The following is a 25369-nucleotide window of genomic DNA, read 5'->3' as shown; positions in this document are numbered from 1 at the left end:
CTCAGCAAATAAAAAAGAATCAAAGTCATAACATAGTATGTTCTCTGATCACAATGGGATAAAACTAGAAGTCAGTGACAAGAATAAGAGAAAAATATCCAAAGACTTGGAAACTGAACTACATACATCATGGATCAAAGATGAAGTTTTAATCCAAATTTAAAAATACACTGAACTGAAAGTAAATGAAAATACAACACATCAAAATTTCTATACCAGGTGTGGTGGCTCACACCTGTAATACCAACACTTTGAGAGGCCAAGTTGGAGAGGATCACTTGAGGCCAGGAGCTCAAGACCAGGCTGAGAAACATAGGGAGATTCTGTCTCTATTTAAAATATCTATATTTGTTATTATATATGTATAATATATAATAAAATATATAAAATATGTATATAACATATACTACATATTATTTTATTATATATTATTTATATATATAGATAGAAAGAGAATATATGTAAAAAATAGATGATACCCATATATACATATATATGGTCACAGCTAAAAATATACATATTACATGTATGTTATATATAATATATATAATATATATGTTATACATAATATATAATATATATGTTATATATAATATATAATATATATGTTATATATAATATATGTAATATATATAATATATATGTTATACATAATATATATGGGTTATTATATATATATATATATATATATATATATATATATATATATGGGTCACAGCTAAAGCTGAAAGGGAAATTTATAACACTATTTAATCTTAGAAAAGGGGAAATTTTAAAAGTCAATCCTCTAAGCACCCACTTCAATACTAGAAAAAGATGAGAAAAATAAATCCAGTGCAAGCATAAGGTAGGAAATAATAACAATAAAAGCAGAAATCAAGGAAATTAAAAACAGAAAAACCAATAGTTAAAAATCAATGAAACAAACTCTGGTTCTCTGAAAAGATAAAAAACCTAACAAAGCTTTAGCAAGATCAACAAAGAAAAAAAGAAGACACAAATTAGCAATATCAGAAATTATATAGATGAATAAATTTTAGAGATCTGCTGTACAACATAGTGCCTATAGTTAACAATGCAGTATTGGGATGGGCGTGGTGACTCACGCCTGTAATCCTAACACTTTGGGAGGCCAAGGTAGGTGGATTACTTGAGGTCAGGAGTTCGAGACCAGCCTGGCCAACATGGTGAAATCCCGTCTCTACTAAAAATACAAAAGTTAGCCAGGTGTACTGGTAGGCACCTGTAATCCCAGCTATTCAGGAGGCTGAGGCAGGAGAATCACTTGAACCCAGGAGTGAGAGGTCGCAGTGAGCCAAGATCCCACCACTGCACCCCAGTCTGGGCAACAGAGTGAGACTCCATCTCAAAGAAACAAATGAACAAAAAACAATCCGGTATTGGGCACTTCAAAATTTGTTAAGAGTCGATATCATGTTAAGTGTACTTACCAAAAAAAACCAACCACCACCAACAACAAAGGGACACAAGGAAACTTTGGAAGGTGTTGGATATGTCTACTACCTTGATTATGGTAATGGAATCATGTGTGTTTACATATGAACAAGCTTGTCAAATTGTACACATTAAATATATGCAACTCTTTGTATTAATTTATCAATTATACCTCAATAAAAGGTTTTTTTTTTAAAGAAATAAAACAAGGGATTCCGCTACAGACCCTACTGACATAAAAAGGATAAGGGAATACTATGGACAATTCTACACATATAAAGTTCACAACTTAAAATAAATGGATGAATTCCTTGGAAAGCACAAACTGCCACAATACACCCAATAGGAAACAGATGATTTGAATACTCCCAATTTTAAATAAATTCAATTATTAATTTAAAAATTCCCCAAAAGAGTACTCTCCAGGCCCAGACGATTTCACTGGAGAATTAAACCAAATATTTAAAGAACAATTAACACCTATTCTATATTGGTCACTTCCAGAAAATAGAAAAGGTAACACTTCCCAACACATTATATGAGAACACTTTCACAGGGATGCCAAAAACATCAAAAGATAATACAAAATAAGAAAACTACAGGCCAATATCCTCATGAATTATTAGCAAGATATTAGCAAACAAATTTTGTTTTGTACACTGAGAACAAGACAGATATTTTGTTGTACACTGAGAACTACAAACCATCAGTAAGAGAAAGACCTAAGTAAATGGAAAGATGTCTTGTGTTCATTGATCAGCTTACTTAATATTGTTAAGATGGCAATACTGCCCAGATTGATCTACAGAATCAACACAATCCCCATTAAAATCTGTGTGGAACAGAGATAACATATCAGACCTAAGAATGCTGCCATTTGAAAATCCTACTTACAAAGGTTGGCCCTTGGCTAGCATCTGGGAACTTAGATTTGGGGAGGGTTCCCACAACACTAATGGATAAGATTAGCTCACTTAGCTTTATGGTTTATGGTGAACACCAGATTTCCTCCTAGAAATCTGAAATTTTTGTGCTAAGTAGAAGGTGCCTGGATAACCAGTCCCCAGTAAAAACCTTTGCCACTGATTCTGCAATGAACTGCCCTCACAGACATTTCACACATGTTCCCACAGCTCATTGCTGGAAAAAGTTTTGCTAAGAAGCCAATCACAACATACCACATATTGTACTGAATGTCCAGAATAGATAGATCTATAGAGACAGAAAGTAGATTAGTGGTTGCTTAAAGCTGGGAAATACAGGGATGGAGGGGTGGCTGAGATGTGATAGATAAAGGATATAGGGCAGGCGTCCCCAAACTACGGCCCGCGGGCGCATGCGGCCCCCTGAGGCCATTTATCCGGCCCCTCGCCACACTTCAGGAAGGGGCACCTCTTTCATTGGTGGTCAGTGAGAGGAGCACAGTATGTGGTGGCCCTCCAACGGTCTGAGGGACAGTGAACTGGCCCCCTGTGTAAAGAGTTTGGGGACGCCTGGTATAGGGTTTCTTCTGGGGGTGATAATAAAAAAAAGCTCTAAATTGATTATGGTGATGGTTGTACAACTGTGACACAGTAAAAAAAAAACACTGAGTTATACATTTCAAATGAGTGAGTTACATGCCATATGAATTATATTTTAACAATGCTGTTATAAAAACATCATAGCTAATAAAGTATATCAGTTCATAAAAAATGTTACATTGAAGAGTAGCAAGGATAGATTCAGTGGAACCAGTCAGCCAGTTATTACGATAATCCAGGCAGTTTGGATCAGGATGACCCAATGCTTTTGTTTTTGGCCTTGGCCAAGCACCTCTATGTGGTCCTGGGGGCAGCAATTTTTGAAGAACCATTACCACTTATTTTCAGTTATATAAATATAATTAGGCATTTACTAATATATATGAACCTTTTTATCATTAGCAGGGTAAATGAAAATGAGTAAAACACAGTCATTCTCTTCAAGAAGTCCTGTTTTGGGAAAGATAAAGCTCATAATGAAACAAATACACCACAAGGCAGAATGTAATGTGTGAATTATAAACTCACAAGCTGAATGTAAAACTACTATTTCAGAAGACACATATTATTGTGAGTTCCCTATTATTATCAACACCATCACTATTGCCATAATCATCTCAACATCACCACGAGCTACTGAGTGTCTAAACACATGAGCCACTGCTCGGTTATATACAGTTACTGCCTTCCTTGAACCTATCCACACCTTCATGATAGAAATATTAAGGAAATGTATCAATAAATATGACATACACAAAAATGCAATTTTTAGGATGGGGAGCGATTCTGTCACGGAGAAATCACCAATTGCCTGTTTAATTGGAGGAATGCCTTCTCAAGTGGCTTTTGTCTGGGGTGTCCTCCTAGGGTGTGGGAACATGTTTTCCAACAGCTGCGACCTCCTAGTGGCCACATGAAGTCATTACCCCAATTCATTGCTGAGTTGAGAGCAAGAGGCACAGGAGGCTGGGGTGCAGTTGGTGAGATCACTGCTCACTGCAGCATCAACATCCCAGGCATGCGCCAACACAGACAGCTAATTTTTTTTTTCTTTTGGTACAAATGGAGTTTTTGCTGTATTGCCCAGGCTGGTCTCAAACTCAGCCTCTTGCCCTCAAGTGATCCTCCTGACTCAGCCTCCCAAAGTGCTGGAATTACAAGAGCGAGCCTGCATGTCCAGCTGTCACCAAGTAGTATTATATTTAATTATTTTTCTTTTCTTTTCTTTTTTTTTTTTTTTATGAGACAGAGTCTCACCCTGTCGCCCAGGCTGGAGTCGTGCAGTGGTGTGAACTCAGCTCACTGCAACCTCCCCCTCCCAGGCTCAAGTGATCCTCCCACCTCAGCCTCCCAAGTAACTGAGACTACGGGCGTGCACCACAACACACTGCTAATTTTACTTTATTTCTTTTATTTTTTGGTAGAAGCAGAGGTTTTGCTATGTTGCCCAGGCTGAAACTCAAAGTCCTTCCCTCAAATGATCTTCCCTCCTCAGCCTCCAAAGGCACTCAGCTCCTGACTCTGCACCCAGCACCAGGCTCTGCACTCGGCACCTAGCTCTGCTGCATGGCTCCCTTGGAAGGCTCCGGCTAATGCAACCTTGCCTGGGAACTGAATAAATTGGCATTTAATTTTCTTATACTGGCCTCAGTTTCCTCATTTTAAACTCGGCAGTAACCCTTACAAGTGGTGCCAAAAACCCGGGAGGACTTCAAGACCCCCTCCTAGGGAAAACTGACTCCTCTACCATAAGCCAAATCAGGGAGCCACCACCCCTCTGATCGTCTGCAGCCATCACCCAGTAAGACTCCTATTGCCCATAACCCCATCCTCTGTTTGCTCCGAACCTTGGGGTACCCTGTCCGTAATCGCAGCTGCGTCAGGGAATCCTTCCCGTCTTGAGCTGTGGGTCTCGTGGAGATGTCCCGGTGCCCCTGCTCACCTGTTCCGGAAGACAGGAATATTGTGGAGACATCCCTATACTACTGTCCTTCCCAGTAACCTCCAGTAGTCAAGTGTTGAGGTCCAGGATGCTGTTCCTCACACCTGACTATCCCACAACAGAGAGTGAACTATGGGTAATCAGGAGTCCCGCCTAGACCCCAAGTTGCCATTGGGATGTCTAGTCCAAACTTTACCCAAACTGGGCCTCTCTATAAAAAAGAAAAGGCTGCTTTTCCTCTCCACCGTGGCCTGGCCCCAGTATCCTCTGGACAACCAGTCCAAGTGGCCACCAGAGGGAACTTTCAATCTTGGCATTCTAACTGATTTAGACAATTTCTGTCAAAGAAACGGTAAATGGTCAGAGGTTCCCTACATTCAGGCTTTCTGGTATCTTTGCTCCCGTCACACCCTCTGTTCCTCTTGCACCACCAGTCAGGTGCTCCTGGCCAAAGAAACTCCCTCACTGCCCTCGGTCCCCCCACCAACCTCCTCCTCCTTTTCCGACCCTGACCCACCCAAAGAACTCTCCTTTCCACCCACCCGACTCACAAATCCTCTACCATATGTGGAACCTCAACCCCCTCCGGCTCCTCCTCTTCCTGGTCCCAACCTAGCCTCTCCTGCTAGTGCTCGCACTTGCTCGCACTGTGTTCCTAACAATAAAACCTCCCTCCTTTGCCCTCTTTGCGAGGTCGCCAGAGCGGAAGGCGTTGTTCAAGTACACGTTCCCTTCTCCCTCTCTGACCTATCAGCCATTGACAAGCACCTAGGGTCATTTTCCACCAATCCTACTGCTTACACCAAAGAATTCTGCTACCTCACCCAGGCTTACGACCTCACCTGGCGTGATACCTATGTAATTCTGTCCTCCACCCTCAGCCCAGATGAGTGTGACTGCATCCTTACAGCGGCCCGGGTGCACACTGATCAGGTACATCTCACAGACAATCAGATGCCAGAAGGTGCGGCGGCAGTCCTCGAGGCCAACCCTAATTGGAATTATCAAACTGGTCAAGATGGCCGCAGCTGCCGGGACCAAATGCTACAGTGCCTCCTAGCGGGCATGCAAAGCGCAGCCCAAAAGGTAGTTAATTATGATAAGTTAAGGGAAATAACTCAGGGTCCTACTGAAAACCCAGCCACCTTCCTTGACTAACCAATGCTATGATCCTCCATACCCAGCTGGACCCAGCCTCTTTACCGGGGGCTACAGTTCTAGCCACCCATTTCATCTCTCAGTCTGCGGCTGACATTAGAAAGAAACTTAAAAAGGCTGAGGAGGGCCCCCAAACTCCCATACGAGACCTGGTAAACATGGCATTTAAAGTTTTTAATGGCCGAGAAGAAAAGGCTGAGGCCACCCACCAGGCCCGTCTACAGCAAAAGGTAAATCTCCAGACCCAAGCTCTTGTGGCAGCCCTGAGGCCGGCAGCCCACCAGGCACCTGGTGGAGGGGGTCCATCAAAGCCCACCAAGAACTCCGGAGGCATTCTGCCTGGGGTCTGTTTCAAGTATGGTTAGGAGGGACACTGGGCACGTCAGTGTCCATGTCCCCGACCACCTACCAAGCCCTGCCCGGACTGCAAGCAGCTTGGACATTGGCACAGTGATAGCCCATCCCGGACTACAGGCCCACCCCCCCACACACACCTCTTTGTGGAGGGCAGACCAGTCCGCAGGAAGCAATCCCATCACTTGAACTTCTCAGTCTTCTGGACGACTGACGCAGCCTGGACTCAAAGACCCCCATCACCCTTGCCGAGCCCAGGATAACAATGCAGGTAGCGGGTAAGTCCACTTCCTTCTTAGTGGACACAGGGACTACCTATTCTGTATTGCCTTCCTACTCAGGACCTAGCATACCTTCCCAGGTTTCAGTCATGGGAATTAACAGCAAAGCCTTCCTGTCCTAATCAAACCCATCCTTTAGCCTGTGTCCTCGAGGGACACCCCTTTTTCCACTCTTTTTTAGTTATACCCTCATGCCCAGTCCCCCTTTTAGGACGAGACATTCTCCAGACCATGGGGGCCACTCTCCAACTCACTGGCCCCCCACACTCAAGCCCATCATCCACTCATCTCCTACTGCCACTCCTAACCGATGCCATGCCCTGTCTTAACTTCTCGCCCCAACCCCCTATCCCTCCTAATGGAGTTAATTCCCTGGCATGGGGATACCTCCAAGCCTGTAGTGGCCAAACATCATCCCCTGGTAAAGATACTTCTCAAAGACCCTACCCACTTTCCTTCACGTCCTCCGTTCCCCATCTCAAAAACCCACCGTCAAGGCCTGAAACCTATCATCACCCGCCTGCTAGCCCGGGAACTACTCATTCCCACCAGTTCCCCTTGTAACACTCCTATCTTGCTGGCCCGAAAGCCGTCCGGCGGCTGCCGCCTGGTTCAGGACCTGTGCCTTATCAACGAGGCAGTAGTACCCCTCCACCCTGTAGTCCCCAACCCATACACTCTATTATTAAACATTCCTTCCACTACCTCTCATTTTACATGAGTTCTTGACCTCAAGGATGCCTTCCTTACCTTCACCCTGAGTCCTACTTTCTCTTTGCCTTCACCTGGACCAATCCTGACACCAACCTGTCACAACAGCTTACCTGGACGGTCCTGCCTTAGGGATTCAGAGACAGCCCTCACATTTTTGGACAAGCCTTGACAGCCAACCTTGGCTCCTGCCCCCTTCAACCCAGTCCCCTTCTCCAGTATGTGGACAACCTGTTACTTTGTAGCCCCTCCCTCTCCCTGTCCCAACAGCATACTGCCACTCTCCTTAACTTTCTTGGATCTCAGGGATACCGAGTATCTCCCTCCAAAGCACAGTTATCAGTCACCTCGGTGGTCTATTTGGGCATTTGCCTCACCCCCAAAACTAAAAGCCTAACAACAGATTGCCAGAAAGCACTTCTTTCACTGCAGCCCCTGGAGACTGCCAACCAGATTCTCTCCTTTTTAGGATTTGTAGGTTTCTTCCGCCACTGGATACCTAACTTTGCCTCTCCAGCTAAACCTCTGTACGTGGCGGATAAGAATACCCGCAAGGGACCTCTCTCCCATTCTGAGGTTGTAAAAATGGGCTTTTAAAACCTTCCAAACTGTTCTGTCCACTGCACCCCCACTTCACCTGCTGGACCTCAATCGCCCCTTTTATCTGTTCACTGCTCTCTCTAGCATCCTCTCTAGTGGCAGCCAGGCTGGGTAGCAGTGCTCTAGGCTACAGCATCACCCCAACCACTCTAACTAGAGGACAAGCTTTGCGTGGCTATCAAAGCGTCAGCCGCCTCCCTGGCCTCCCTCCAGCAACAAATCACATCACTGGCCCAGGTAACTCTCCAGAAGCAACAGGTCCTTGACCTGCTGACAGCAGAAAAGGGAGGTACCTGTCTGTTTCTTCAGGAGCAATGCTGCTATTACATCAATGAAACAGGCCTTGTGGAAGAAAATGTCAACACTATCGCCTCCAAGAAGACCTCTGCAAGAAGAAGAATGCATCAGTCTCACCTCTTAACTGGTGGCAATACCCCATGCTAACCTGGCTAACCCCTATTATCACTCCCATTTTCGTAGTTTGTCTTCTGTTAATGCTAGCGCCTTTTTTCCTCAAGTTTTAACAGGCCCGCATGAAGGAAATTTCCAGGGTGGCCGTAAACCAGATGCTACTTCACCCCTGTGTCCGACTCCCAACCAAGGCACCAGCCAACTGACCCTTCTCCCTCACTCCACCCCTATTCAGCAGGAAGTAGCCAGAAAGAAGCGGTGTCCTATATCATCAAAAGGGTCAGAATGCAAGGCCGGTTGCCTCACCGGGAGGCCGGACACACGCACCTCTGCACTCAGCACCTGACTCTGCACCTGGCACCAGGCTCTGCACTCAGCACCTAGCTCTGCCTCATGGCTCCCTTGGAAGGCTCTGGTTAATGCAACCCTGGCCAGCTCTTGCACCGGAAAACCCACCCAACAACCTGCCAACCAATAGTGGCCCCGTCTCAATCCCACTCCCCTGGACCCAATCAGAGCACTCAGCTGTTGCTCGGTCCTCCTAGCCATAAAAATCCCCACCCCAGGAAGTCAGTGCGACTTCTCTGGCCCCCTTTCCCAGGACCAGAGAACCTTGCCTGGGAGCTGAATACATTGGCATTTAATTTTCTTATACTGGCCTCATTCAAACTGGGCAATAACCCATACATATTTAATTTTCTATTTTTATTTTAATAGTATAAATTAATAGCATATTAACTTAAAAATAGATTTTTTTTTTCTTTTTAGACAAGTCTTGCTGTGTCACCCAGGCTGGAGTTGCAGTGGTGCGATAGCTCACTGCCACCTCCACCTCCTGGGTTCAAGCAATCCTCCCACCTCAGCCACCACACCCCGCTGTAATGTTTAAAACGTTTATTCACTGATATATAATCTGCAAGGTAGGATGTTTTTGTCACCAAGAAACAGTATACTTAAGATTTTTTTGTTTTTTTTTGAGTCAGAGTTTGGCTCTTGTTGCCCAGGCTGGAGTGCAATGGCACCATCTCAGCTCACCACAACTCTGCCTCCAGGATTCAAGAAATTCTCCTGCCTCAGCCTCCTGAGAAGCTGGGATTAGAGGCGTGTGCCACCACACCCGGCTAATTTTGTACTTTTAGTAGAGACAGCATTTCTCCATGTTGGTCAGGCTGGACTCGAACCTCCGACCTCAGGTGATCCACCCACACTCAGCCTCCCAGAGTGCTGGGATTAGAGATGTGAGCCACCCCGCCCAACCAAATTTTTTTTCTTTTCTTTTCTTTGTTTTTTTTTTTTTGAGACGGAGTTTCACTCATTACCCAGGCTGGAGTGCAATGGCGCCATCTCGGCTCACCGCAACCTCCGCCTCCTGGGTTCAGGCAATTCTCCTGCCTCAGCCTCCTGAGTAGCTGGGATTACAGGCACGCACCACCATGCCCAGCTAATTTTTTGTATTTTTAGTAGAGACGGGGTTTCACCATGTTGACCAGGATGGTCTCGATCTCTTGACCTTGTGATCCACCTGCCTCGGCCTCCCAAAGTGCTGGGATTACAGGCGTGAGCCACCGCACCCGCCCTTTTTTTTTTTTTTTCTTTTGAAACAATGTTGCTCTGTCGCCCACGCGGGAATGCACTGGCGCCATCTTGGTTCACTGCAACCTCCACCTCCCAGTTTAAACCGATTCTTCCACCCGCCTCCCACCCGCCTCCCGAGTAGCTGAGATTACAGGTGCCCGCCACATTTTTGTATTTTTCGTAGAGACGGTTTTGCCATAATGGCGAAGGTGGTCTCGAATTCCTGAGCTCAGGCAATCCCCCGCGCCTTGTCCTCCCAAAGTTCTGAGATTATAGGCGTGAGCCACCGCGCCGGTCTGAAGTACTTTTTAAAGGTTATTTTGCCAGCTGTTCCAAACAAGTTTGTTGGTTTGACCGGAATGAAATAAACTAATTAAAGGCTAGTTCCCTCAGCCAGTTTTCCTCCCACACCTCCAGCCTGACGCAGGATATATTTCTATATATAAGGCAAAAAGCTCTCGTCACGACAATACACGTTGTACCTTTAACAAGCCACGGATGGACTGGAACAAATGCTATTAGCAGAAAGTTCTCTACCAATCGGAAACTGAAAGAAAACAATACAAAACCAAACCAATCAAAATACAGATAACGGACAGAGGGAGAGGTGACTAACCGCCTCAGCCTAACTGCCTCAGAATAACGGCAGCACTTTCCTCAACGGAAAAGCACCTCAGAATAACCGGTACCAGAGGCGGCTGGACCGACCCCACCACTCTCACCAGCAGGGGGAGATAACGAATCAGTGCTTTTTTTTTTTTTTTTTTTTTTCTTTTCCACTCAAACTTGAAACCACCAGATGGGGCCAGAAGATCAGAGTAGGTATCTTTCTACTTTTCTTTTTCTCAGGGAATTTCCCTTTTGGATGTTCAGACCCTGAAATAAAGAAAAGGTATATTAACCTACACACACACGCCCCCCCCCCAAGACGATGGAAGTGGCCAGTGCCTACCTAGTCCCCCCCCACCAGTCACGTGGCCTCTGCGCTCCAGCTAGTCATTTATAATTAAAGCGGTAGGCATTTCGTAATACTGTGCATGAATTAAATGAGATAATGCATGTAATGCACAGTACCAGGCAAATTCTCAGCCCCCATTCCAGACCCGCAGAATGAGAAACTGAAGCCCTCCAGGTAATTCTGATACACGCTAAAGTGTGACAATTATTGCTCAGGTCCCATTTTTATTATCTTCATAGTTTTTTTCTAGCCAAATTAAAACTGAGAGTGTATTAAAGTGTTTATTCGCACTATTATTCACAAGAATAGTGAAGAAGCCTGACCACTCAGATAGCTAACCAAGATTTTTGGTCATGTTTACAGATCCCATGATGCTGTGATTTCTGAATTATGTTTCCTGCCCTAAAAATTCCAAAAACTTGTGTCTCGAGCCCAGCTGTGTGTCCAGTATTGTGGTGGATGCAATGAAAAAGAAATAGAAAATCTTCTAGGCTTGCAATGTAGGTGATCTAGGAATAGGAAAAGGTAATTAACTCTACAAGGCCAGATTTAGTAAATGTCAAATGAATTATCCTGACAATAAACAAATGTTCTAGGAAATCAGGGGAAGGAAATTTCATAATTATAAAAGGGAAGAGCCTGACCATAAATAACCACTGCCAAGCCAAGCCCATCCCTCAAAATTACCCATAACTCATTTTCTACCGCAAGGTTATGGAACAGAACTTTAGCTGCCTAATTAAGCCCCTGCCTGTAAAAGAACCCCCAACATACCTAAGACTCCACTTGTCGTTAGCATTTGCCCCCTTAAATTTTTTTATAATGTTTCGAGCCTTTAAAAGTTCTTTATTTTCCCCCTCCACTCCTCCAATCACTCATAGGAAAGGACAAATATGTACAATGCAGACAAAACACAGATACTTGACAGAAGTAATTATGCAGACCATTGCCAAAATGTTCAAAATGACTAATTTTTCCCTTTAGTATGTTTGTATGAAGCTGCTCTAAATGTCATTGCACTCTCATGGCAGGAAAACAGTTCAGGAGAAAAAGAAATGGTGTTCTCAGTTATATTGGTCCACAGTAAATGATGTCTGATGATCACTAGCATCACTGCCCATTTTCTAAATGGTCATTGTGTCATCACATAAAAGGTGGGCTAAATCTGAGGCTGGAAGATACCCAGCAAGATTACCAGACAGGCAGTGATTTCATGAAGGCTGATGGCCCACTTCATTTAATTTCCTTTTGTCATTATTCATGGTAATTATATTATAAACACAGGTCCCATTTTTATCATCTTCATAATTTTTTCCTAGCCAAATGAAAACTGAGAGTGTATTTAAAGTGTTGAGTTGCACCATTATTCACAAGTTTGTGTGAAAGAGAAGATGTTTGGGTAGAATAAACAAGGTTACAAAATAGACAATAGGAAAAAAATTATGACCAAGGCTTTTCTGTTTAATATCTCTATATTTGGCTCTTAAAGGCTAACCTAAGTGCAGACTATTCACACACATTCACACACTAATACAATATAATCCTTACTTTGACTGTTTGAACATCCTTTATCCCTCACCCGCCTCCCAGCCCCTCTACTCAGTACAGAACAATTTGGGAGTCTCATTAAGAGAAAGAAGACGCAGTAAATGTACTGTGACCTGTGACTGAGCCAAGTCTGCCTTGATTCTTCCCTTACATTTTCTTCATTGGTTTCACATCCAAATGCTGCTCTTACCTGCTCCTGGTTAGCCTCCAGAATGACAGGATTCAGGTGCCCTGGGAGAGTGCTCTAATCATCCATAGTAGTTCTCTCTTTGTCATTTGGGGATTACTAAGACATTTTCCAGGCATGAATCATGGTTATTCCTTTCTGTGCTGGGAGACACAGAGTTTTTTGTTTGTTTGTTTGTTTTGTTTTGTTTTTAATCTCTCAGAGAAATGATTTCTTATACTTGGAGAATATGTAAACATTTTCTTCCTTTGCTTCATATTCCACAGAGATGAGCCAGACACAGGAGCTCCAACTTTGTCTCTAATCATCAAAAGTTTCCCCTTGACAAAGGGATGGTATAGGAAAAAGCTGTGATGTTTTATGGATTTTAGCTGATCACCATTGACAAAGACCGTCTTCGTGACCAAACTTCAGTCAGGCTTCTCTAAGCCCACTTCTCAACTAGGCCTCAACTTCGGCCTATAAGCACTGCAACTTTCAGCACAATTTCATCCACTCTCTCCTGGACACATACACACACTAAGAGACTTGCACAAACACTAGCATAGTTTCTATCAGCTCAAGGCCATTTCCCTAGAATGACAATCTCCGCCCCCTTAAAATGTCTTCCTGAGACGTTTCAATGCTGCCAAAAGGCCGTTTCCCTGGGATGACATTCCCAGACACCCCCGACCTTTTTTAAAATTGTACTTTAGGTTCTGGGATACATGTGCAGGTTATGTAGGATTGTTGCATAGGTACGTACCTGGCAAGGTGGTTTCCTGCCTTCATCCCCCCATCACCTATGTCTGGTATTTCTCCCCACATTATCCCTCCCCATCCTCCCCACCCTCTGCTGTCCCTCCGCTAGCCCCCAACAACTGACCGCAGTGTGTGATGCTCCCCTCCCTGTGTCCACGTGTTCTAACCGTTCAACACCCGCCTATGAGTGAGAACATGTGGTGTTTGGTTTTCTGTTCTTGTGTCAGTTTCCCAGCCCCCCTTAAAATGCCTTTCTGAGACAGTTGAATCCTGCCAAAAGAATTTACTGTTTGTTCAGGCCAAAACCTGACTACAGGCCCTGACTCCCTTTCCTTACAGCATGTACTTTAGAAAACTTGCAATTGTAAGTTCTTTCTCTCTTCATTTAAGATGTATCTTCTACAATCCAGGACTGTCTTTCTCAACAACCTGGAAGCCATCCCTTTGTAATGTAATGATCAAGAAAAATAGGATCCATGTCTCCCTGTCTCTATGGGAAGGTAAGAGCTTAACTTTCTTTTCTTTTCTTTTTGACTTTACTTTCTTTATTTCATTTCTTTTTTTATAGTTCTTAATTACGTTTTTCTTTATAAACCTGATATTGTGAACATAGAAAGCCTAACTTTTTAATAAGCACCCATTAGCAAGCACAGATGCCCCAATACATTGACCAAGTTCACCCCTACTCAATGTCCTTCGGTACCTTTCCTTAGCACACCTTGCCTTTTGTTTCAGTGGAGTTGAGATCTGTTCATCAGAAGTCTCTGTTTTCTAACGCAGTGACCTGAATAAAATCTGTCTTGCCACCTCTAACAAACTCCTGGCTGTTTCTCTTTAATGCCGTGAACTAACAGGATCAAAATCATATAGCACAGTTAGAAGATGCAATCTCAGGGGCAACAGGAAAAAGAATAAGTGAAGATAGAACTAAGAATATGAAACTCTTTTAGGGGATCATCTCAACTGATTGCTAATTCAGATGCATATATTTACATGCATGCAGTTATTAAAGTGGAGACGTGGAGAAGAAACAAGGAAAGACAAGATGACACTTGGGCACAGTGAGAGCCATTTGGTTGTGGGATAATGTTTCCAAACTGGGGCTGAACTCAGTGAGATGAGATGAAGGCATCTCAAAGTGTAATGGATAATCCTCTAACACATACTGTAGCCAACAAACCAGCACTGGCCAGATGGAAAAGATTAAGTGGAGCTTAAGTCTTTTCATGGCCTGAGGAGTCTGTAAAGGACAGATCCTGTCTCAACTAGATCAGCTTTTCTCTTGACTACTTATTTCTCACAGGGAAGGCCTGCTGTACCACTTACAGCACACAGAATCCTTAGAGCCCTCCAACATTGTGCTGTCACTGTTCTCTATAGAAACAGTGATGTCATCAAGAAGTAGCTCTGGTACCAGCTGGCAGTCAAGGCTTTAGGAGGGCATGGAGAGTTGAAGACCAGCATCTTGAGGCAGACTGGAAGAATCATCGCAGCATCCAAATCGACAAGAAAACCATCATTCAAGGGTCCTACATGATGGCGTGCTTTGATACTACAATGGTAGGGACATCTGACTTCTTTTCGAATAGCTAAGGGGGCATCTTAATGGTGAGGTGAAACTACAGAAGCTGCTAAGGCAGGCTCCAAGTTTCTATTTTCATACTTTTATTTGGCATACCCAGAAAAGACTTGGATCAAGATTTCTCTTTTTCTGTGTAAATCTAAAGATTTCTTGCCACATAACTCTGATTCTCTAGTAGGGATATGATTACATTGTTCTGGAGGTCTAGCAAGAAATAAAAAGAGAAGGGATATCTTGACGGACTGTGAGCTGGAGAAAATGTGAGAAAAATGTGTGTACCCTCATAGAGATAACACAAAAAGTCTGTCCCGTAGCAGACAGCCTGATGTGCTTTTGATGGGAATAGGTTACTGAGTTTGCCAACATGCCCACCTTTGGTCAGGTTGCTATGGTTTCAGGCATTGTGACCCAACAAACCCTGTTGCCACACCCCATGGTCAAAGGCAGCAGGGGAAAGCCTGGGCCCTCAGTCTGGTTCAACAGCTGACAGGGGTGGCAGCCAGCTGCAGGTGCCCAAAAACTTGGCGCTTCTCAGTTCCATCTAAAGGGGTACATCTCCCTTCTGGGTAGCACATTTTCAGCCCAACGTCTAAAAGAACTTCATCATCAAGGTAATGAGTTCATAAATTTTATTTCTCACGGTTCTTTTGGACTTGGACTTAGGCTGTATCTGAATCACATAAGGGACTCTATGCCTCCACCTTTTTTTTAGTAGGCTAATGTTCTCTGTGTAGCTCTTGGGGAAAAAAAAAGAAACTCTCTCGTCCGAGTGTGTAGGAGTCTTTTCCTATAAGTTTTTTTCAAGGTTTCACAGAGATTCCTGAAGGAAGAGTTCAAGAAGATCTTGGATGGAGGCAGGGATGGTAAAGAGCAGGAATGTAGTATTATCATATGAAAAGCTAGCCATTAGAGAACAGCTATTATTAATATGTTGTGGGGGAATAGAGAAGGGGTAGAAGGGAAGAAGGAGGAAGGAAGAATGAGAAGGGGAGGGAGGGGGAAGAAAGGGGAGAGGGAGAGAGGGAAGGAGAGGGGAAAGGGAGGGAGGAAAGGGGAAAGGGAGGGAGGAGAGAGGAAGGGGAAACTGGAAATGGGGGAAAGGAGGGAGGAGAGGGGAAAGTGAGGAGAGGGGAGGAAGGAGAGAGGGAAGGGGAGGGACAGAAGGGAGGGGAGAGAGGGGAGGGTGGCAAGGGGAATTCAATAGCCCTCTAATACTTGGCAAAAAGGATTTCTCTTGTTAAATTTTAAAAAGAAATCAAATTCAAGCTCCAGATACCAAGACAAGTCTACTCAGCAATTAACTGTGAGTTCTGAGCATAAATCTCATGTCTTACATAGCAAAAATCAGCCACTGGCTTCTGTCATTTCCTTTTCACTTTTAATTCCAGACTGGATTGGAAGGTGGTGGCGGGGGTGGTAGTGGAAGGAAGTTGGTAGAGATTATTTTTTCTTTCTAAAATAAATTAAACTCGATCCTATTGTATCATGGTCTGGGCTTCCCTCAGATTGCTGTCTTTTGGTGTTATATTTATGGCTATTAGACTGGGTTTTTTTTCAGCATTCAGAATCTTGTTCTTGTTGAAATTATGTATGTTGTTTTAATAAAAGGGCTGTTTATTTACTGCTATTGACTTTAGTCTTTTCTAATGGCTTTGAGTGATGTGTTACAGATATTTATCTAATTTCACTTTTTTTAGTGTAACAGGAAAGACTGGTTGAACTGGAGTTAGTTAGAATTAAGTTAGATGGGGGAGGGTGAGCTGGGGTTTTTTGAAGGTACTCAAAAGTGGGTAAAGAAATGTGGAGATCAGAGAGATTTAGTTAGTAAAGTTGGGTAGAAGTCACTAGATTTCCTTTTAAATTTTATTCCCAGGTTATCATACTCTCATGATTCCAAATACTTGGTGTGGGGAGTCTAAATTAAAGGAGGCTATGGATTTCACTAAAAGATAACTATCCTGAGCATCAAGTTCAAACATTTTAATGTGTCCCCTACTGCTCACTTCACCAGTTCCTAGCCTAAACCGATATATGAAACACAGAAATAGGTTTCAGAACCCCCTCCAGAGTTTCTTATCCAAACTGACCCAATTTCCAAAAACCATATATAAGAATTTTAGTTTTCTTTTCTCTTTCCAGATGTCTGATGATATTGACTGGTTACGCAGCAGCAGGAGTGTGTGCAAGGTAGACCTCTACAAACCAGCAGGACAGCAAGATCAGGACCGGAAAGTGGTAAGATAGAAAATGACTCCTGCCAAGGAGTAGGAAAAATTGGCATATGGGTATAGATATCCTGGGGCCCAAACTAAACTAATGGACGATGATACCATGACTTCTCCAAGCAGCCAAGCTCAACAAGGTCTGTCAGGGGCCAGCATGCTCATACATCACAGAGATAAAAATCAAGGGAGGGGCAGGGTGAGGTGTGATGTAAAGGACCTGGGGAGGGGAGGCTGGGGAGGAGCCGGAGGGGAGAGAGGAGTGGTGGTTGCCTAGCAACCAGCCCCTATTAGTTAAGCCTGTTAAGTCATAACAATATTGCCTAGGTAACAGCATTACCTTAGCACCCCTCAGGAGGGCAAAATGCTTCATGGTCTGTTTCCCAAACTTCAAGTAATTGCATAAGGCTTCACATTTTTTAATCATGTTCAAATGCCACACATACTATTATTTAATTAATATGTATTTTTACAAAGTTTTAAAAATTGACTTACATTTTTAAAATGACAATCATGCTAAGAAATATTATCCATAATATCCAAGGTTTGATGTTCTAGTGTGCATTCTCCCTAACACACAATAAAAATACACCTATTAAATGCAGAACTGTTTATCCATATACTACTTAAACTATTCTATATCCCTGATAAGAAAGTAAATTTTGAGAAACACTAGTGTAGTGGCAAGTGACCTAAACTGGAAGCCAGGAAAATTGAGTTCTAATATACACTCCACCTTTTTGTGTCAGTTGGGCAAGCCATTTCTCTTCTTAGTTTTCTCAATTAATATATGTGGATATTGAACCTTGGGCCTTGCTCTGACAGATTGGTATTCTCATTGAAGAAATGTACTAATGCTGAGATTCTGTCTGCCTAACAATAATCACAGTATTAACATTTATTGGGTACTTACTCTGTGCCAGGCAATCTGCTTTTACATGCTTTCCATACAGTATCTAGTTAATCCTCACAACAACCCTATGAGGTAGGTGCTATTATCATCTCCAAGAAAGAGAAATGATGTCCCTTTCTCTAAATTTTCTCTAGAGTTTTTCTAAATTCACCCTCCTAATTTGATGCAGGTATGCTTTGTTGATGTGTCCACCCTGAATGTAGAAGATAAAGACTGCAAGGTGCGTATTCTCTACTCAGAGTCAGAATGGGTGGGAAATTGCTGAGAAGGGTTATCAGTGAAGAATGAAGAAGGGAAAGTGTTGGGGGAGTGAGGGGAAAGGTGGAGGGGATTCAGGGGGAAATCCAGCAGTCTCATGAGCCTAAGATCCCTGGTCTGAATTTACTGTCATTCTTGATAACAAGTCTCATTTTAGAAGCCGTTTAAGTTGCTGGTGGGGCTGAAAGAGATAACGCATGGAAGGTAGTATGTCTGAAAAGTTGTTTTTTATTTATTCATTTTTTAAAAAACACATCCAAAGGATGATGAATATGGTTCTTGAGATTGATGGCTTTGTGAGCATCTTCAGAGAGGGGAGTAGTAATTTGTGGAGGGAACTGCATCTTATTCTTCAAAGCAACTGTGTAAGATCTCACCCTTTAATTCCATAGGATGCTGCTGGTTCCAGCTCAGAAGGCAACTTAAACCTGGGAAATCTGGAAGAAAAAGAGATTATCGTGATCAAGGACACTGAGAAGAAAGACCAGTCTAAGGTACACACAGCCTCTGAGATTCCACCACTTCTAATTCTCAGCTCAATGATGAGTCCGAGGACTCTGGGTCAGACATGGTAGGAGAAGTATTGTCAAACAGTCTCATCAATTTGATTACTATGACATTCTAGAGAGCACAGACTTAAGTTCAAGGCCACAATAAGTTCAATACCCAGGTAATTAATAATGACACTAATCACAGAGGATCAGAATGCCCTCTCCTGATTTCCAGCTACCCATCCAATCAGAATCATACAAGACTATTTGCAATCTTTGCTGGCTGGTAATAGATCCGGGTGCCCCACGTTGCCCAGCATCCAACAAGAAAGAAAGAGGGATTGGAGCAGAGGCAATCCATAACCACCAAGAATTCGAGTGCCTCGTCCTTACCCTGTAGTAAGAGATTACCTAGCCAGTTGAGTAGCTTAAAGTTAGAAGCAACTAGTCTTGCATGCCACTATCACATACAGACTCCTTTTGGTTTTGTGTAAGTATCCAAAATTATATCTGTTAGGCTTCTGGCTTGTGGAGGGCACTGGAGCACACAACAAGTCACCCTCACATGCATACAAGACTGGAGTGGCTGGTATTAGGACAGGATATTAGACTTTAGTGCAAAGGAGTCAAATGTTTCTTGGATCATATTATATTATATATATTATGAGCCAAGAAATATATAATTATATATAAAATACATTATATTATAAACATATTATATTATTTCTATTATATATTATATATTATATTCATATTATATAAATATTTCTAGGCTCATATTATACCAAAACATCATTTCTGGCCCCAGACTCCTTTGGAGCGAAAGGAGTGGCCCCCAAGGAAGGAAAAACAAGTTTACATTACAGTATCCAAAGAATTTTCAGTTTACTTGGTATGGCCAACTCAATTTTGCAGTCTTAAGAAAGGGATAAATTACACCTGTCATTAATTTTTGAAAAAGCAGCCCATATTTCCTACATACAATGCATGATAAAATTGCCTTTATCATGATCACATTTCTAGAAATTCAGTGAAAAGAGAGGAGATGAAGCAATAGAAGGAGCAGAGAGCTCGGTAGTTAGTGTTGGGTGGAATATGTGTTTATAGTACATATACACATATCTGGACATGGGTATACACAGTCACAGGCATAGATATACACATATAAATTTATACAAAATGATACACACATCAATGTATATATTTATATATATTTACAAAAAATTATATTTATACAAGCAATGATAAATACATGCTTGGCTACATTTGACATTGACACACACAAGCATAACAGGCATAACATAAACAATGACACACATATACAAAGATATACAAAGTCATGCAGAGTCAGATGAAGTGACATGCCCACACATGACACACATAAACACGCTTATTACACAATACATGAACATACATTCATACACATTACATGCATAAGATTTGATCAAAACACAGTGACCATACAGACTCAGGTATTGGTATACACACTTACAAATATACATATCTATGCAAAGACGTATATGGTCATACACAGTCATGCTGATATACACACAAACTTACACAAAGTGTAATTGATACATACACTGTTGACACAAATGCAATAACACACCTACTCACACACATACTCAAATGCCAGGGTATGTATAACATTGTCAGCACTGGCATAACATAAATATAGCATAAATTGATACCCAATTTCTGAACATATATAGTCATTATACAATCATCTGTTTATACATGTTCATATTTTAACATACACATATTAATATATTAAAATCATATATATTATATTAATGAATTTGTATGTTAATATGTGAATTTATGCTTTAACATACATAAACACATTTATAACTGCATGATACATACTAGTGAATTTATCTTACACACATATATGCAGATTACTCAAGTTGACACTTGCTCATTTACATATTCAGAGACACACTGACATAAACACTCATGTTTTGACATTCACGTGTACTAACATGCACATTTCAGCCTATACAGTAGACATATACAATAGGTAATGTTGTCAACACATTATTATACATGCTTACACATAGTCACACATCTGCACACACACGCAGAGGCACATTTTCATACACTAACAATACAGAATGGCACATTCTCTTTTTTGTTTTTTTTTTTTTTGAGATGGAGTTTCGCTCTTGTTACCCAGGCTGGAGTGCAATGGTGCGATCTCGGCTCACCGCAACCTCCGCCTCCTGGGTTCAGGCAATTTTCCTGCCTCAGCCTCCTGAGTAGCTGGGATTACAGGCACGAGCCACCATGCCCAGCTGATTTTTTGTATTTTTAGTAGAGACGGGGTTTCACCATGTTGACCAGGATGGTCTCAATCTCTCGACCTCGTGATCCACCCGCCTTGGCCTCCCAAAGTGCTGGGATTACAGGCTTGAGCCACCGTGCCCGGCCAGAATGGCACATTCTCACATGTATTGAGATATTCACACATGTGAATTGCCATATTTCCATGCATATATACACACACAACAGACACTCTGACACATTTTTGACACATTGAGATACAACATATTCGTATGAATTGGCAGACATATATTGATAACACTTATATAAAGTATACACATGTATATAGTCTGAACTTTTGTTTTGCCACTTCTGCTTGAATGTATATTAATGGATATAACCGGATGTTATGTTCCCACACAAACTCTAAAAGTTCAAATCCCTAATCTGGTGCATCTTTTAAATAAAATAATGGAAAGAAGTTGCCTACCCAAACTCTTATGGATAGGTCTTCCTCTTCTTTTAGACGGAGGGATCTGTGTGCCTTTTCAAACAAGCTTCCTCTGATCCCATAAGTGTCCTCAACTGGCTTCTCAGTGATCTCCAAAAGTATGCCTTGGGTTTCCAACATGCACTGAGCCCCTCAACTTCTAGCTGTAAACATAAAGTAGGAGACACAGAGGATGGATGTAATAGATCATCCTCTGGGAATTGCTACAGTGTCTATGCCGATCAACTGAACACAGATTGGCTGAACAGACATCACAACCTACAGCTAGAGATGGCAGCAGCTAAAAACACCAACAATAATCAAAGTCCTTCAGCTACTTCAGCCAAATCTCTTAGCACTCAGAGAGCAGTCATTTCCCCTGATGGCGAATGTTCTTTGGATGACCTTTCCTTCTACGCCAACCGACTATCTTCTATGGTAGTCCAGATGGCCCGTAAGGAAATCAGGGATAAGTTGGAAGGTAGAAGCAAATGCCTTCATCATTCAATTGTTCCATCCCCTACTGTGAGCAAGATTGCTTCTGAAATGGCCCACGAAGCCATGGAACTGACTGCTGCAGAAATGTGTGGCACTGGGGAAGAGTGCAAGGAAGGTGGCCAGAAAAGCTTTCTATATAGTGAATTATGCAACAAGAACAAAAGTGGAGACAAACAGATATGCCAGAGAGATAGCAAAGAATTTGCAGATTCCATCAGCAAGGGACTTATGGTTTATGCAAATCAGGTGGCATCTGACATGATGTTCTCTGTCATGAAGACCTTGAAAGTGCACAGCTGTGGGAAGCCAATTCCAGCATGTGTGGTCCTGAAGAGGGTGTTGCTAAAGCATACCAAGGAAATTGTGTCTGATTTGATTGATTCCTGCATGAAGAACCTGCATAATATTACTGGGGTCCTGATGACTGACTCAGACTTTGTCTCAGCTGTCAAGAGAAATCTGTTCAACCATGGGAAACAAAATGCTGCAGACATCATGGAGGCCATGCTGAGGCGCTTGGTCAGTGCCCTTATTGGTGAGAAGAAGGAGACTAAGTCTCAGAGTCTGTCATATGCAACTTTAAAAGCTGGGTCCCATGATCCCAAATGCAATAACCAGAGTCTTGAACTCTCAGCCATGAAAGCTGAAATGAAAGGGAAGGACAAATGCAAAATGAAATCAGACCCATGCAAGTCACTGACTAGTGCTGAAAAAGTCGGAGAACACATCCTCAAGGAGGGCCTGACCATGTGGAACCAAAAGCAAGGAAACCCATGTAAGATTGCTACCAAAGTATGCTGCAATAGAGATGAGAAAAGAGAAATGATCAGTGCTTCCACAGATTCACTGGCCAAGGACCTGATTGTCTCTGCCCTTAAGCTGATCCAGTACCATTTGACCCAGCAGGCTAGGGGCAAAGATGCATGTGAAGAAGACTGTCCTGATTCCACCACCGGCTATATGGCTCAGAGTACTCAATATGAGAAGTGTGGAGGTGGCCAAAGTGCCAAAGCACTTTCAGTGAAACATCTAGAATCTCACGGAGCCCCTGGACCATCCACCTGTCTAAAGGAGAACCAACGCATAGACTGCCAGAAAATGGACATGTCAAACATCGTTCTAATGCTGATTCAGAAACTGCTTAATGAGAGCTCCAACTGTGAGGATCCATGCGAAGGTGAGAACAAGCGTTCAGAGCCTAAGGTAAACAAAGCAACTTCCATGTCCAGGAGACCTGACAAAGGAGAAGAACAATGCCAGAACCATCAAGAATTTGACTTTATCAGTGGGATGAAGCAAGTGAACCGGCATTTTATAGATCAACTGGTAGAATCTGTGATGAAGCTCTGCCTTATCATGGCTAAGTACAGCAAAAATGGGGCAGCTCTCGCTGAGTTGGAAGAACAAGCAGCCTCAACAAGTAAGCCCACTTTCAGGGGCACCAGATGCACTCACAATGATGCAATGCCACAGAACTATCAAGACTCTCCTGGACATGAAGTAATTGTCAATAATCAGTGCTCTACAAATAACTTGCAAAAGCAGCTCCGTGCTGTCCTGCAGTGGATCGCAGCCTCCCAGTTTAACGTGCCCATGCTCTACTTCATGGGAGATGATGACGGACAACTGGAAAAGGTAAGTAATGCATCTAAGGCACCAGAAGAAAGTTGGAATGGGCAGAGGCAGGGAGGCAGCACTGTACTTAGGGCCCCAAATCATTCCAGTTTCAAGTCTATTCTTTACCATGTGCTTCATGAATTGCTTTCACCTCATAAAAAGACACAAAAATAGTGAATCACTAGCTAAGTGGACATCTCAAGGTCTGTGCATTTTCACCAAGAAGAGGAGAGTGAGATTAACGCATTTCATCAGTGACCCTTTTGACAAACTAGTGAAACATTGGGGAATGATTGTTAAGTCTCATGTTTTGAGTTAAGATTCCCCCCAAGTACTCTAGAGAGGAGGGGAAAGAAAAGGAAAATGGAATTCTTCCCTCCCTCTTGAGGTGTTGGAAGTATCAGGGACTAATTTTGTGTTTGACCTACCAGAAACAGTTTGAAACTAGTCTCTTATTATTTTTCCTATGTTCCTCCCCCAAACTCATGGGTCCTGCAAGTGCCCTGAGAGTCTTTTCTCCTTAAATTTTATGTCCTAGGTGCCTCACTTGCCTCACCCTAGTCCTGGCCGTGCTCCTCGGATTCCATGGAGGCCAGCATTCATACGTTCATACACATGTACATTCTCTCTCTCTCTCTCTCTCTCTCTCTCTCTCTCTCTCTTTCACACACACACACACACACACACACACACACACACACACACACACACACCCACCCCTGACAGCTGGGTTTCCTGCATTAGATGGATTCCAGAAACATCAAATACTTAACCAAGTTATTTGGAGCCAAGGCCAGACAATCCTCCCTACTCCAAGTCTCATACTTTTTTAGGGAGTTGGGGGAATGGCAACCCCCAAACCTTGACCTAGCAATCAGCACAGACTAACTGAAGGGTCCAGCATCTGGTGAGAGGTATTTAATGAACACAACTAATTTCAGAGTTTGTTTTTGAAGCTCAAAAAAGAAAATATCTTTGGCATTTTGATCTATGTCATTAGAGAAGGTTCAAGGAAAAAGGAAAGCTGTGTCAGCAGCCTCTAGTCCTGTATCTATGACATGCTATACCCTAATCCTAGAATCATGGGTGGGAAGGTGGTGGATGTAGGTGAAGAAGTTAGGGGTTGAGGAGGTTGGGTGGTAGAAGGGTGTTAGTTCACTTTGTCCAGCAGGTCTTTCCTCCAAAAAGCATCATGCAACTCACACTAGCTCTGTTTTCCCCACAGCTTCCTCAGGTTTCAGCTAAAGCAGCAGAGAAGGGGCACAGTGTTGGAAGTCTTCTTCAAGAGGTCATGAAGTTCGCCAAAGAATGGCAACTGGATGAAGCTGTGGGAAACGTGGCTAGGAAACAGTTGCTGGACTGGCTGCTCACTAACCTGTGAACTGACAACTTCCTTGACTCCTCTTCATCTTAGTCCCCCTAGCAGCATTCCATCCCAGCCAGAGCACTCCCACCATGAGGCCAGTCAACTGCACAATACCCAACTGTATTTCCCAATACACTTGAGCAGTTGTCTGGGCATGTAAGAGGTGTCAACAAACTGGGCAAAAGCATGAATAAAAAAATAAAAAAAAAAACTGTATCTTTTTGGG

General features: G+C 42.9%; 1 protein-coding gene across 1 annotated transcript; it reads left to right on the top strand.

Annotated features, from left to right (window-relative positions):
* The first annotated feature begins 14977 nt into the window (after positions 1–14977).
* AKAP4 (A-kinase anchoring protein 4) lies at positions 14978–25158 on the top strand. Its single transcript, XM_003939586.3, has 6 exons — positions 14978–15004; positions 17166–17261; positions 18331–18381; positions 18812–18913; positions 21699–23795; positions 25003–25158. Exons 1-6 carry the CDS (start codon positions 14978–14980, stop codon positions 25156–25158), a joined length of 2529 nt encoding a protein of 842 aa, XP_003939635.1.
* The last annotated feature ends 211 nt before the right edge of the window (positions 25159–25369 follow it).

This window comes from Saimiri boliviensis, chromosome X (genome assembly GCF_048565385.1).
Source record: "Saimiri boliviensis isolate mSaiBol1 chromosome X, mSaiBol1.pri, whole genome shotgun sequence".
Lineage (NCBI taxonomy): Eukaryota > Metazoa > Chordata > Mammalia > Primates > Cebidae > Saimiri > Saimiri boliviensis.
Note: the sequence above shows the minus strand (reverse complement) of the source record. Positions and strands in the feature narration are given on the sequence as shown.

What these genes read in the sequence shown, in the direction of transcription:
- AKAP4 (XM_003939586.3), top strand. Translation starts at nt 14,978, where the DNA reads ATGATGGCGTGCTTTGATACTACAATG. An exon ending in TAGAAGATAAAGACTGCAAG is followed by an intron (nt 18,382 to 18,811) that starts GTGCGTATTCTC and finishes TTAATTCCATAG; the next exon opens with GATGCTGCTGGTTCCAGCTC. An exon ending in ATGACGGACAACTGGAAAAG is followed by an intron (nt 23,796 to 25,002) that starts GTAAGTAATGCA and finishes TTTTCCCCACAG; the next exon opens with CTTCCTCAGGTTTCAGCTAA.